Here is a 15,282-nt window from a genome sequence, read left to right on the forward strand (position 1 = left end):
TATTTGACAGACGGAGATCACAGCCGCGTGTGTGTTCCCTTCCCGTCTGACTGTGCACCCAGCCTTTCTAAACAGCACAGCAGTGAAGGCTGAAGCTTACACTTTTGATTTCTATTAATTTTTAGGTTGTTCCTGTTGGGTTTAGAAGGTTTTATCTGTGCTTATTCATATGCTCAAGATTGATTGATTGATTGATTGATTTTTTTTTTTTTTTACAGTCCTTGTTCTCTGAAAGCCTAAAGTTTCCTTCAGGGACTAGTTCTGGGAAGGGGGAAAATGATAAATAAAGAACCATAAACAAGCCCAAGGCAGTGCTTGTTTCAAAACCCACTACATTATCCTGTTGACTCTGAGGGATGTTGCTTCATTTTTTCTTGCATTCTTCTCATTTCATTGAGTTCTGCATTCGAGAAGACAACACACTCCCATGTGGCTAACAGCCTGCTTCCCCAGTCGGTTTACAATGGCAGTTCGCAGGATGTTACTAGGTGCTCTGCTGATAGCATGGGCTGTTGTACATTAGTTTGGGACCCACTGGCTTGCCTGTACAGCACAACGGGGCTTCTTCTCTGCTGGGCTTTCTAGGGACTTTGCCAGCCCAGCATACTCATCAGTCTCTAAGAGGAGATGCTCCTAAAATGTGTTTATTTCTCTGTGTCATCTTTATTTCTTGCAGCATCTTAGAGTTGGAGGACCATGTTCTGAGAAACACTGATTTATATGGCCATCATTTTTATAGGGGATGTTTAGTTAAGGAAAGGTGACAGAGCTTAACGGTACCTATGCTATTATTATATTTGAAGCAGTAAAAATGTCCTACCACAGTGTATTAAAAATATGGAAATCTTGAATTCAGAACTCACTGGAATGTTTTCCCCCAATATCAGAAAGAAGAAAAAGAGGAAAATGACAGAGCTCATTTAAAAACTCACTCTAATTCTCTACCAAATCCTGAATCCCCCAGCAAGTTAATCCAGTCAGATTCATAACTACCTGCAGAGTGTCGAGAGACACCTGGGTCTCAGGTACCACAGGCCCCTCAGCCATCAGAGATGTTGTTGCATTTCTTCCTCCTCCTCATCCCTCTTCTACAGATGCAAGACAGTGCAATATAAATTAACCAACCCTGATCATTTTTTATAAGAGAGATTGAAACAAAAATATTTCTGCACTGCCCCAATGATCCAGGAATCCATTTTTCCAGAATTTGCCAATGCCAGAATCACAAATGGGATGATCTATTGTCATATTTTAATTTATGCCCTTTAATTCTTAGGTGGGAAGACATTCGCTGGTTGCTCTCATGAAAATAAGAAGATAATAAGGCAGAAAATCAAAAGGTCTTGGTGACCTTGTTGAGTCCAGATCCCAATAGTCGCAGAGCCTGATACAGAACAGCTACCTGATGCCTGTCTGCGGCACGAACTTCACCTAGCTTTGACTTCCCATCTGTTCAAAGGAAAGGTGGGGGAGAAGACAGGACCTCTGAGGTTCCTTAGGGATGGGAGGGCAGGCTCTGTGGCTCCTAGATTGTTAGGGAACAGGCAAATGTTAACTGGAGCAAATACAAACAGTTTTCTGTTTGCTGTAGATAGTAAGGACAAGTATATGCTTTATTTTAAAAATTTAAAAAATCTTTCTTCCTGCTTCGGCTTTACCCTATTCGTTGTCTGTGAAAACCTTTCAAATGTGAAGCATGAGTCCTCTTCTTTGCACAGAAAGTAAATCAAATTGTTATTGTTGTTGTTGTATACATGAGTCTGCTCTCAGTCTTGAAAGTCACCCACCATTTAAAATGTTTAATACGTCATTAGGACTTAATTAATGCACTTAGTTAACTCTTGGAAACAGGAATAGTTCCTTTCCCTCCAAGGCCTCTTTTGTATACTTTGATTCCGGGATGACTATCTAAAATGTCAAAAATATAATAATACTTACTGAATGCCTACGATGTATCAGACACTACACAATACGTTTACGTATTTATATATATGATCTTCCTTCCCCCCCTCAAAGAAACCCAAGAACTACGTACGATAAAATTAAGAATATCAAAGCTGAGGTTCAGGTGATTTGTGTGAGATCCAAGAACTGGTTAATGAAGGAATCTAGTTATCTTCGGAGAAAAAGAAAAGTATTTTGGGAATAAGTAGTCCATTTCCAGCGTGTGATGGACTATGTAACTGTGGGATTAGTAGGAAGAGGGAAGAACCAGAAGGTGGCAGTGGGCTAAGGGTCCCTGAGCAAGGCTCTTCTGTAGAAGTGGGGTGTGACCCCCTTTTCTACCTTGCGCCCTGAGCAGAGCTTAAACCTTACGAGGCGTTCCATTCCAAATGGTGTGGCCTTGAGGACAGCATATTTATCAGGATATTTATTTGCTTAAGTTTGATTGTCCTGGCAATGTCTAGATTTTTTCCATTTGCATATAAATGAATCCAGATACTCAATAAAGTTTCCAGTTCACATATGAAAAGGATATCCTTAGTGGATTAAAGGTCAGGAATAGTTATGACTGTTTTTCGTACCAAGCTATAAGGCAAGTGAGTATTATGTCTTTTATTTTGAACTCATACTTCATTTTTCACCTTTGTTTTACTTCTTGTTTAATGTCTGAGAAAAAACATGCCAAAGACATTTGCCTCTACTTCTTACCATTTGGAAGGACTCATTCTAAAGACTGGGGTTATATCTTTGAAAGGTGGATGAGCACCATTTTAATGTCTAGCTGAACACCTTTGTCATCCAGGGGCTTAATGAATGCTCTTGGATGATCAAGGGTAGATGAAAGCATGGGGAGGCCATCTAGTCCCAGGCTTTGAATAAGATCTCCTCCACGGTTTCTGTTGGGCTTGAAGCTTTATACTTTTATGCTATCTGAAGTTTGCCCATGAAATGCGTGCTTTTGACATATTTTTAAAAGAAGAAGTTTTGATTCTCACAGTAAAAGAGCTCAGAGGTCCAGTAAAGTGCTGATATAAATTTAGCTTGTTGGATTTCTTTTAAAAAAATCATTATTTAATAATAATAGGGAAGAAATAATAGGTCAGTGAATACTGACCTTTTCAAGGAAAAAGGAAACTTAGTTACTTAAAACAAGTCACTGTGGATCCTTACTAAGGATACTGTATATAAAAATAACCCTTAGTGGTGCTGAAGAGTTAAGTTTTCAAATGTGAGAAGATTTAAATCAAAATATCTCAGAAATTTTGTTTACTTTAGACCATTGCCTGTAAGGTGATTCTGAATATTGAAAACCAATAACTACATACATATCTCTAGTGGAAAACAATGACTGTACATTCTTCCTTTCAGTGATAAGCCTCCTGTGCTACTTAAAAAAAAAAAAAAAAGCCAAGTAAATTCTTATTTCTTACATTTTACCAATTTTTGAAAATCATGTCATGCTTCAGGTTTTTCATAATTATTCTGTAGATTATCTCAAATAATATTTTTCTTCCTTTTTTTCCTGCCTTTTATATACTTAAGACAACAAATGTATTTCTACTTTATTATACCTCTGCTCTGTAATCACATTCTGTATTGCTTGTAATCCATTTTGTTCTTTTGCTAGAGCCATTCTTGGAGAGTTCCACTGATTTCCGTGTTTTAATTTTGACCAGTTGTTTTCTAGGCCTGTTGCAAAGCTAACATCCCAAGAATTATTTTCAAAGGACTCTTGAACTGGTTTCAACATTATATGCCACCGAAGTCTTTCCTTTTGGTCTTTTTGTTCCTATTTCGTTAGAGTATTACTTGACATTTCCTCTTAGATGTCTAATAAACATCTCAAACTTAATTGATCTTCCCACTAGACCTGTTCTACCCAAAGTCTTCTTCCTCTTTCTTGAAGTATGGTGGCTCCATGCTTCCGCTGCCCAGGCCGGAAATCTTGAAACCACACTTGACTCTTTCTCTCACTCTCCAAGTCTAATCCAACAGGAAATGCTTTAGCTTTCCTACCAAAATACTTCAGAATCTAACCAGACCTCTGCTGTGACCAGGGGGATTATTGAAGTGGTAGGCATATGCTCTTTCAGAATTATAATGAGCCAATAACTTCATTAACAAGCTGGAGCACTTAGGAAGAGAGGGCTAGCATAGTAATATGTCTTGATTTATTCTGTTTTGAAATCTGCTTCCCTCCCCTCCACACCAAAACAAAAACAAAACAAAAAAACCCTTGGTGGCACTCGGTAGCTATTTTTAAATAAGTTAGGGTCTGTCAAATAGATAGTAAGAAGTGATTGTTGAGTTCATGTCATGTATTCATTGTATAGTGACTTACAGTTTATAAAGCACTTTACATCATTATGTCATTGGATCTTCATAGTCTTTCTAGGTAGCTATTTTATCAGTGTTTTGCAGATGGAGAAACTGAGGCTTGGAGTCTAAATGATTTGGTCTCAACCTAATGGGGACGACATCAGAATTGAAGTCTGATTCTTGTGTTTTTAAATCTTACATGCTTTCTGTTGCCATGTCTGTCTTCTGGGAGGCATAATTAGGATCAGTGGTCTGAACTTAGACATCTTCACAAAAGATGGACACCCTTGGAAATGGAGCCATCCAATGCTAAACTGTGTTCCAGAGATGGCGAGTTTTCTCTCTATGGTGGTGGCAGGTGGAGGCAGATCCCCCCCATCCCCCCAACCTCTGCTACCTCCACCACCCCTCCCATTCTGGCCAGGGATACCATGGGAAGCCCACATTGGTTAGGTAGCTTTGGGGGATGCCTTCCACACATCCTTTCAGAGGTGAATTTCTGTTATTTATAAAGGCCTACGAGAATGTTGGCTTCTGTAGGAACCCATATGTTGGAGATACTGCCAGGCTTCTTGTATTCTAATTTTTAAAAAGTATTTAATTTATTTATTTTGAGAAAGAGAGAGAAAGCGAGAGTGAACACGAATGGGGAGAGGGGTAGAGTCAGAGGTAGAGGAAGAAGCAGTTTCCCTACTGAGCAGGGAGCCTGACAACAGGCTTGATTCCAGGACCCTGAATCATGACCTGAGCCGAAGGCAGACACTCAAGTGACTGAACCACCAGATGTCCTTAATGATTGGTTTTAAAGTCAATGTTGGCAACCTACCTTTACTCCAATCAGCTCTCTTCTTCTTGGGCATTGGCACTTATAGACGCCATAGTCTCATCTTTCAGAAAGGAGAGATGCTTTTCTCCCTTTCCTTTCATTAATAGTCATGAGGTAGACCAGTATTGCAGACATTGACTTGATGTGTAATTTTAATAGATGAATTTTAGAGTATTTTGGAGAGTAACAAGTCAAAGATATTTGAATGATTTTAGCCAATGTGGGGTACAGGTGAAAGAAGAGGAGGAAAATCCCCGAGAGTATTGTGACTTGACTTTATTGGATTAAAACATTTGGTTTTGAAGAAAAACAAAATCTTAAATGAAGAAATTGGGCCCTGTGTCAAAAGAATGATGATATTTCCCACCAGTAGACTTGTCATACTTTATATCTTTTTTTTTTTTTTTGCTATATTACTTCCAATTCAGCTTTGAAAGTTGTCCACAAAGAGTTTTCACTTTTTCTTTTAAAGAATTTATTTATTTATTTGACAGAGAGCAGGAGAGAGAGTGAGAGAAAGTGGGAGCAGGGGGAGTGGGAGAGTGAGAGGAAGAAGCAGGCTCCCCCCTACACAGGGAGCTTGATGTGGGTCTTGATCCCAGGACCCCGAGATCATGACCTAAGCTGAAGGCAGTTGCTTAATCTACTGAGCCACCCAGTTGCCTCAAGAGTTTTCACTTTTGATTCTAATCTTACACAGTAACAACTGTATAATTGGGTGCCCTTCCTCTATGTTTTACCTTTTCAATAAATGAAAAAATAATCCGATGCCTACAAATTGTTTGGTAGCGTCAGGAGAGAGACATGGCCAGTGTCAATTTCCATATTCATAGGATCACAGGAATGGTGCAGTGGATGACTATTCCACTCTCTGAATAAGGCTGGCTGGGATTCAAACAGTTGTGTATGGGATCCCATGCCACAGCTCAGATGTCACCGTGCCCATCCCCTTCCCAGTTCTGTGCTCTGTGACATCTCCTTGGCAGCCTGAGATCCCTTACTGGGAGTATTTATATCATGGGAACCAGCAGATATTAAAGAACTCTTCCCTGACCCCAAAGAGCTGGTTGGTAAACATTTACCAGCGCAATCCTGGTTGGACGCATTCAATTTATGTGCCTTTGCTCAAGATATTTGACCTCTCTGAGCCTATATTCCATCTCTGTAGGGTGTGGGGAGCTAGTACCTACTTCACAAAATTTTAGAAAAAATTTATGCGAGATAACTTAGATGACATGGGACTTCATTAATGGCTATGCTAACAACATTAACAATAAAAATAAGGATTTCAAACACAGATCGCTGGTATTATTTTACAGGGTTGCCTCACTCACTGTTAGCTAAGTAACAAGAGGAGCAAGATTGCAAAATACTGGGCGAAACTTGTATTTTGGGGTGGACAGAGCCTCCGTGAGCTCTTTCTCTTATCAGTCTTTAAACTTTTTGTTTAATTCAGCATCTATTTTCAGTATACATCATATGGCAGACCACTATGGTAAGTATAGTGAGGAGTATGTTTTGTATTTTGCAGTCTGTTTCCTTTTGCTATTCTGAAACAGTAAAACAGTTCTAGAAGTAAGCACCAACAATTTATTGCGTGTTTTTATTCATTCTATCTTCTAAGACATTTTTATCATATTTACTTATTTATATGTGTAATACATATTATATACATGTTTGCTATTCTGTTTATTACCCGAGCAAGTGGAGAAATAAATGGAAAGCAAGAAAATGAAGATACACAAGGAAGTCAGCAATGATAGCCCAGGGAATGCAATAGAAAGAATGCTGTTGAACAGGGAGTTTTTCCATGTTTGTTACTTTGTTTTTTTTTTTTTTTCTTTCTTTCTCCTTGTATGGATCAGAGACAAAAAATGGGCTAGTGTGGATCCTCTGAGCATCAGCTGGAGATGCTAAGCTGCATTTTGCTCCCCAGCCTGTAGTTGGAGAGGACAGAGGCTGAAGGGTGAAGTGGGTGGACATAGGTACCTAAGGAGAAGGAGCTAGGTTAATTCTCTAGAACCTTTGCCTACAGAGCAGGGGAGGCTGGTCTTGGCCAGTGAGCCAGCCCTTAGGCTGTTCAGAAGGGGCTAGAGTGAGGTTTCCTGACATATGGAGCAGTTGGAGAAATTTGGAGATAAAAGGAAGAAGGGTGGTTGAATAGCTTGAGGAGAAGGTAACAAGCAAGAGAAAATCAGAGATGCAGGATGTGAAATGAAATGATGGAACTTTCCATCTTAATGTAGACCATCTGGTCATCTTATCTTTAAAGCAGTGATTTCTCAGACATTTTTCATCTTATATCACAATGACCATATGTCCCAGATTTCCTAGGATGGGCCAGATGTCAAATATTTTTTGCCATTGTTAGACCATTGGTCCCAAATTAGGGTTGGAAAATATGTCACTATTCTTACATCCTCCTCTCCCAACTTTTGTTTACCTTTATCACATTTGGTTTCCAAGTAGTTAACAGCCATCACCAAGCAGTTATCCAAGGCAGTGGTTCCCAAATCTGACTGTGTGTCTGAATCAACTGGGACATTTGTTAAAATGCTAGTTCCTTGGTACCTGCCCCACCTTTATAGATCTCCAAATTTAGATTCTCTAGGATCTGGAAGATACTCAGATGTCTGTTTGTTTGTTTGTTTTAAAGATTTTATTTATTTGACAGAGATTACAAGTAGACAGAGAGGCAGACAGAGAGGAAGGGAAGCAGGCTCCCCACTGAGCAGAGAGCCCGATGTGGGGCTCGATCCTAGGACCCTGGGATCATGACCTGAGCTTAAGGCAGAGGCTTTAACCCACTGAGCCACCCAGGCGCTCCAGATGTCTGCATTTTTAACAAGTATCCTATGTGGTCTTGAGGCAGTTGGCTTATGGACAGGTTTTTAGAAGCCGCGGACCAGTCAACACCATTCATACCTTCCTCTGAGCACTGCAGAGCTGCTTACAACAAGGCTGCTCATACAAGGGGTCCTTTGACTTCCAATCTTGGAACTCCTGAAATTTTAATTCTAAATTTTGGAGTATGGGTCCATAAGCAATTTCCGGGGCGGGGGGGGACCACAGCTTTAATTACGTTCTCAATGGAGTTAATGGATAACAAAGGTTGCAAACCCAGGAGTATAAGATCATCAGAAGATAGAAAGTACTTTCTCCAATGATCTTAGACTTCACTACCCTCCTGTTTTGTTTCACTTTGTTTTGCTCATCTTCTAATTAATCATATCTAATTACTGATCTAGTTGAAGTCTTTTTTCAGGGTTTAATGAAAATGCACACATACACATGCACACACAGACACACACACACACCAGTGACTTATTCTAAAACAATGATTCTTCTTGCAGACAAGTATTTTTTAATTTATCAGCCAATTGTGTGTGTGTGTGTGTGTGTGTGTGTGTGTGTGTGTGTGTTGAGGGTGATGGTTTGTTGGATGGGGAGATCCGGTCACCTGCTTTAACCTCCCTGTTTCCTCCGCCATCCCTGCCCAGTCTTCCTTTGCACACCAGCTTTCCCTGTGTATCCACTGAAAAAGGTTACAGATCTGTGATCCGGTGAAATCCTGTCTGTTTGAAACCTTGGGGTTAATACTCTCCAGCTGTGTTGCCTCAGCTCTAGGGAGACTTCTTTGACAAGCATTTGTGGTTTAAGGAGCCAAGCAATAGACTAGAAACTTGAGGGCTATGAGTTCTAACTCTGGGTCTGCTCTGACACAGTGTGTGACCTTGGGCGATTCATTTGATCTCTGTCCAAACTCTCTGATGCTTGATAACAGGATTTTCTAGAAACCTTCCTGCCAATAAAGACATATGGAACCACTCCTTGGTTCCACAAGGGAAGGCTACACTTTATTATCCTTCAGGCTTTTAACTCTCTTTCTCCCTTTGCCCGCTTCCCCATGCCAGGGACTGCTGAGTCTTACTGTGGCTCTCTTCCCAAGTCTTAGAAACTACTTTCTTATTTTTCTTTCCAAAAATGTGTCAGCCATGCTCCTCTGTTTCAGCTTGCCCCAAGATGCCAAACTTTGTCCCCAGATGCATACCCCACAAGACACAATTGCCCAGGCAGCCTTGGAACAGTGTGGGTTCTGGGGAACCGGACTCTGCCCTGGATTTCACGTGGCCACTGTACGGACAAGCAAGCTGTTTCCCTCTCATCCCCTGCATTCTACAAAGGACAATTTATTGCTTTATGAGCCTCCACAAATCATTTTTATACTCCCTCTACTTTTTAACATCTCCTTTTATAGAAAATGATTAAGTTAATAAATTTTATTAAAAGTGATACAATTCCAAGAATTTTTTTTTTTTTTTTTGGTAGAAACTATGCACTATTTCAGCATTTGGCCTCTGTTAGAAGATCATTTTCCCTGATAATAGGGGTCTTTTAAGTTTTGGGAACACACACACACACACGCACACACACACACACACACACATTCCAGTGGGTAATATAGAGTTTTGCAAGGTGGCAGAGGAGAAAATGATGTTTTGTAGGGAACTTTGAAATTCCTGATATTGGCTCTCCTTTGAGAATACAGCTGGAACAGTAGAACTGTGAGTATTTCTTTTTTGCTGGCATCTTGCTCTGCCTCCTGCCTTAGGATACCATACCCTTCTGCGCACTGGGTTGGGATGTTTTAGTCACCTCAATTCTGCCAATGATACTTAAAGGTCCTTGGACCAAAATACTAAAAAAAGAGCATGTGGTTTGAAGGAAATCAGTCCAACAGATTTGAGTTCCCCCGTGAGTGGACTCACTTAGTTGTGTGTTTTCACTCAGATGCCCTCTGACTTGGAATGATCATAGTGGTTTCTTTTCTGAGTTGGAGAGCCTTCCTTCCCCTGCCCATCACTTTCCTCTCAGTCTGAGGCTCCCCCAGAGCCCCCCACCAACCCTGATGTTTCTCCCCAGTAGCTTCCTCCTGCTGTGGCCCATCCTCTTTCCCTCTCCAGCAAGACCTCTTCGGGGTAACTACCAACCTGGAAATTACTTGATTATCTAATATCTACACATTATTTCATTACCAAGGAAGTATATTAAAGTAACAATAATAGTTAACGTTATTTATTCTGTGCTAAGTCTTCTCACGGTACTTGACATGTAACACTGCATTTCCTGATACCAATAATCCTGTGAGATCTTTTATACACATATATGAAGAGCAAAAAAAGGGTTAAGGTAATTTGCCTAGACTCAGTGGGTAAAGACAATCTGATTGGAGACCTTGTATGCATAACTAATATGCTCCTCTTGTGTATTTCCTTATTTCTTGTTTATTTATTTATTAAGTAGGTTCTATGCCCAACATGGGGGTTGCACTCATGACCCCGAGATCAAGAGTCACATGGTCAGCGGACTTGAGCCAGCCGGGTATTCCTGAATGTGCTCCGCCTTTGAAAAATAGGCAGATGCGCTGTTATATGTGGCCTTAAAACTGGGGTGGGAGCCTCCCACCCCCTCCCCTCGCCCACCCTCACAAGAGTGGCTCTAAGAGGGACTGGAAAGTCGACGGTGGAGGGAGCAGGTCAATGGGGCTGTGCCCCCCTTCTCTTCTCTCTCTCTCTCTCTCTCTCTCTCACACACACACACACACACACACACGCATGTGCACACACCAAGCTGAATAGATATTCTTTTATCTGTTTTCACAATGGACTTCCAAGTCATGTTTCTTTTGAAGAGTTTCTCTGTGAAATACAAACAGGCTTTGAAAAGGACTGCTTTCCACCATCCCACTTACCACCGCGCAGTCTTATCTCCTCCCCCTCCCTCCCATCTGGAAATGCTAGTGTAACTCAGAGGGTAGCTGAGGTCACCCCTTGTCTCTGAGGCTTCTCTGTCCTTTGAAATTTAAATAAAATTGTCTCTAGCCCCCCTTTCCTATCTCCCGCAAGGTTCCAATGCCATCTCCCAGACTACTGCACATTCTCTAAACTGTTTTCATGGGCAGTGCTTCCCGGTTCAACTCCTGACCTCACTGAGTCTTACCTCCCACAACTGCCTTTTCCTGCGTGTTCCTTGTTGACCTAGAGGGGAGCTCAAGCCTTTTTCCTTAACTTGCCCCCCTCCCCCACTTCCTTCGCAGTTCACTCCCACAAGGAGCTGTTCCATAACGAAGACCTGCAGGCCACAGGGGAGGGCTTCTATCCCAGCAAAACATTTAAGTGGAATATTAAAGCATCCTCGTTCTTAAATCATGTGAAGTCACTTTGCCACCAGGCATTCCTAGTTGACTGCATTCCTGTGCCGGTGCGCAGCAGGCCCAGGCCTCCTCCCTCTCCCTTCCTGCACCCGACCCCCCCATCCCCTTTCTCTCCCCCTCCTCCTTCCTCCTCCCCTTTCTTCACCTCCCCCTCCCTCTCCCTCCTCTTTCTCCTCCTTGCCATCCCTCAACTCAAAATCCTACATTTCCTCAGCCAGGTTTTCCTTCCTTGCCTCTCTTTCACCATGTCTCCCTGAACCGTACCTTTTCTATCTCAAGCAGCAAGCATTAGGGTATTTTTGTAGGCAAAGATCATTTTCTCTGCAGAGAAATTGTGGTGCAAGCCAATGAAAGGGTTTCCCTCAGTTCCGTGAACAGGGGGTAGCCGTGTTTAAGGGATGGAACCAACCCATGAGCAGTCCAGACCAGAGGCTGACTTCAGCCCTTACTGAAGTCAGATTCGGGGCCTGCGTAAAAGGGTGGGGAAACAATGTGTCTTTTTCCTGAGCCATTAATATGGAGTTATCAATGATTAATCAGACGCTCAGCCTCAGGCACTGTGCTAAGCACCTCACCTTTTTCATCTACTTGAAATCTCACACTGTACGAAGTACATATTTCTGTTTCCTTTTGGCTAGTTGACCAAGGTGAAGCCCCGGGGCCCAAGTTCACAGTTAGGAAGTAGGGCAGCCTGCCTGGGGCCCTGCACTGACCTTCCCCACTCTGAACTGTACAGGAAGGCGCTGTTCAGCCGCCTAGCGGTCAAAAGAATACTTTCTTCTCAATGTTTCGGTCCACCTTCTGGCGTCCCTTGCTCCCCACGGAAAGTTCCTCAGACTCCGTGTCTTTTTCCTGCCTTCTGAGAGACTCTGAGGGATGCAACTATTTTCGTCTCCCTTCTGGGAATATGTGCTTTTTCCAGTACACGGCGAAGAACTGAGCTTATCTGCAAGTCATGTTAACTGTATATTTAGATATCTGTATCTCTAAATGAAATGTGCTAAGTAAACTTTTTTTTTTTTTTTAAACAATAATGACAGAGCTCATGGTGAAAGGGTCCAGACAGTCATGGGTCCAAATCCTGGCTTTACATCTTGTGTGTCCCATGACAAGTTGCTCATCTTCTGGTAGCTTCCATTTCTGTGTCACGTGCACGGTCCTCCCTCCTTCCCTGTGGAAGTGCTTGACCCGCAGAAAATGCTCAAGAAATATGAGTCTGTTTCCTTTTATATTTCCAGTTGAAATTCTCATCTTGGCATATGCACTCAGTTTTTGCTCAAAATACTGAGTGATTTCAACACTGAAAGTTGAAGGAAGGGGGTGCCTGGGTGGCTCAGTCGGTTAAGCGTCTGCCTTCAGCTCAGGTCCTGGTACTAGGGTCCTGGGATCAAGCCCAGCGGCATCTGGCTCCCTGCTGGGTGGCGAGCCTGCTTCTCCCTCTCTCTCTGCCTTCCTCTCTGCGTACTTGTGATCTCTATCTTTCTGTCAAATAAACAAATCTTAAAAAAAAAGTTGAAGGAAGGTGCTATATGATCTTGTTCTATTTTTGCAGTTTTCCTTAACTTTTTATAAGCCTTTTTCTTATTAAAAAAAAAATAAATAAGGCCTTTGATCTAAGCTCCTACTTTTGGTGAAGACTGAAAGGCAGGCAGACAAAAAAGGGGGGAGTGGTTGGGCACCCCAGGAGGTGAAGCTGCCTTTGTTGGGGTCTGGACTGCGTGAAGGAGGTGAGCTGGTTTTCAAACATGGAAACCTGCGGCCTGCGTTCATTTGAATATAGTGGTTCACAGACCATTTGGGATTTTTACATGATCGACATTTACTGTTCTGAGTGATTCTATTTCCAAATTTACTGTAAATGTTTGTTATTTAAAACAGGCTCATTCAAATGCAAGGTGTTCACTGCAGCAGCTGAGGATCTGACCGTGATTTTCTCTCAATAACTGAGCGCAAACTACCTATCTACACCATACCTGTCTAGAACCACTGATCAGGCAGATGGGATTTAGTCATTGGAGTCAGCCATTGAATTTCACTTGACATTGGTGGTTCCCGGTCAGGTGGGACAACGGCGGCATCAGGCCCTCTGGCTGGGATGGGCACACCCAAGGGGGCCTGTCGTCTTCAATGTGGAGATGCCATCTGGCAGCCAATCTTGCTTGGGCTCAACATCCGTAACTACAAGCTAAAAGGAGACCCGTGTCCGAGGTAAGGTGTTCATTCTCCCTTCAGGTTCTAAATTATCTCAGGAAGTGAATAGTAGTAAAACACTTGAAACTTGCTCTCTGTTTATGCCCAATTATTACACTGGTTCTCCAACCTCACTCCCCAGCATGACTCCCAGATCCCTACATGCCACTCTCTGTAGGTTCTGATTAAGTTAACTCAGATGGAATCCAAGGATCTTGACGTTTTAAAAGTGTCTATTTTTATTTTTTAAGGTTTTATTTATTTATTTGACAGAGAGAGAGAGAGAGATATCACAGGCAGGCAGAGAGGCCAAGCAGAGAACCTGATGCGGAGCTCGATCCCAGGACCTTGAAATCATGACCTGAGCCAAAAGCAGATGTTCAACCAACTTAGCCATCCTGCTGCCCCAATAAAGAATTTTTTTTTTTTTTTTTTTACATTTTTAAAAGCTTAATTCCAGGGTTTTAATTCCAGTGTTAAATTCCAGGTTAGTTTCAGGTGCACAATATAGTCATTCAATGATTATATACATTACTCAGTGCTCATCATGATGAACTGTACTCTTAATCCCCATCACCTGATCTTCTTGAGTATTTCTGTACAGAAAGTGCCTGTCTTTCAATTAGCTGCATTACAGTCAGTACATGCACCTAGCTGCTTCTGCTCCTTTTCTATCTCTGAAATACCTCTTTGTTCCTCTGCCTTTTCCTCTCCTGCCCAATCCCATGTGGTTCTTTATAAAAAGTTGTTTTATAAATATTGTTGGGTTTCCATGGGCTCTGAAGTGGAAGAAGGAGCTGCAGGGATAATTAGCATAGATCGCTGTTATGCAGGGATCTCAGTAAGTCTGATTTGCCTAAGCTGTGCTTGGATTCCTGTCCAGGACTCTATTTACTCTGCTTGGTCGGGAAGCGATTACAGAACCTTTCCACTGTCTTCCTCCAAGGCTGCCACTGACTCTGCAGGAAACTGATGGTAAAGAAGCTATTGCTACCAGAGTTCTGCTTCCCCTGCTGCCCTAGGAAAGCAGCAGTGACTGCTTAGCCAGGAAGAGCCTAATTCAGGAACAACACAGTCTCTGGCAGAAGGCGGGGGGGTATGCTCCACACTCTGCTTCTCTCTCCATGTGACTTACTATTTGACATCAAAATTTCATGGAAGATCCTCTGATTGGTGGAAACCCTTCTTGCCTGAAACCCTAGTTACAAGAGTGTCTTGGAGTTGTGTCCCCCCTCCCCCAAATTTTAACTCTCCAATCTCTTGCTAACTAGAAGGGAGCTAGAATAGATCTTGGACCAATATATTCCCAGCATCTGCTAATTCCCTTGCAGCTTGAATGTTTTCACTTCATTTTATTATATTTTCAGAAGTGTCATCATTTAAAAGTTAATTTGGGTCCTAGAATTCTGCGAACACTTTATTATAGTCATTGTTTCTGTGAGGGGGAAAAAACATTTCCAAGATCAAAAAACATTCTTATCAATATATTTTTAGATTGACGCTCTTCATAATGTGGAGACTGCCTGTTTGGAGAAGCATTCTTGTTATGTATATGCATATGTATGGATGTCTCTGCGAATGTGTGTTTTATTAGTGCAAATGACCTTGACCCGGTACATAGGCTGTCATGGCTATTGACAGTCATAATGGTTAACTAGAAACCCTGGCAGATTCTGAAGCTTCATAATAATCATAGTAGATAGCATTTGCTGAGCCCTGACTGTGTACCACAAACCATGCTAGATGTGTTCTTATATTTAAATTCTTAAAATTCTGTGAGTTAGCTATC

General features: G+C 41.9%; 1 protein-coding gene across 9 annotated transcripts in view; it reads left to right on the forward strand.

Annotated features, from left to right (window-relative positions):
• Positions 1-15,282, forward strand: part of SUGCT (succinyl-CoA:glutarate-CoA transferase) — an 811,293-nt gene that overhangs the window by 561,609 nt on the left and 234,402 nt on the right. For 3 of the 9 annotated variants that reach the window (XM_059170563.1, XM_059170575.1, XM_059170567.1), the window contains one exon: positions 1,277-1,751. The exons of 4 other annotated variants lie outside the window; for them this stretch is intronic. In XM_059170563.1, coding sequence (XP_059026546.1) covers positions 1,277-1,350 — 74 coding nt within the window. In that variant the 3' untranslated portion in view covers positions 1,351-1,751. Of the gene's footprint in view, positions 1-1,276; positions 1,752-13,363; positions 13,506-15,282 lie in introns of those variants that run through there. 2 more of the 9 variants (XM_059170569.1, XM_059170574.1) reach the window with 2 other exon arrangements.

Source organism: Mustela lutreola, chromosome 4 (assembly GCF_030435805.1).
Source record: "Mustela lutreola isolate mMusLut2 chromosome 4, mMusLut2.pri, whole genome shotgun sequence".
Lineage (NCBI taxonomy): Eukaryota > Metazoa > Chordata > Mammalia > Carnivora > Mustelidae > Mustela > Mustela lutreola.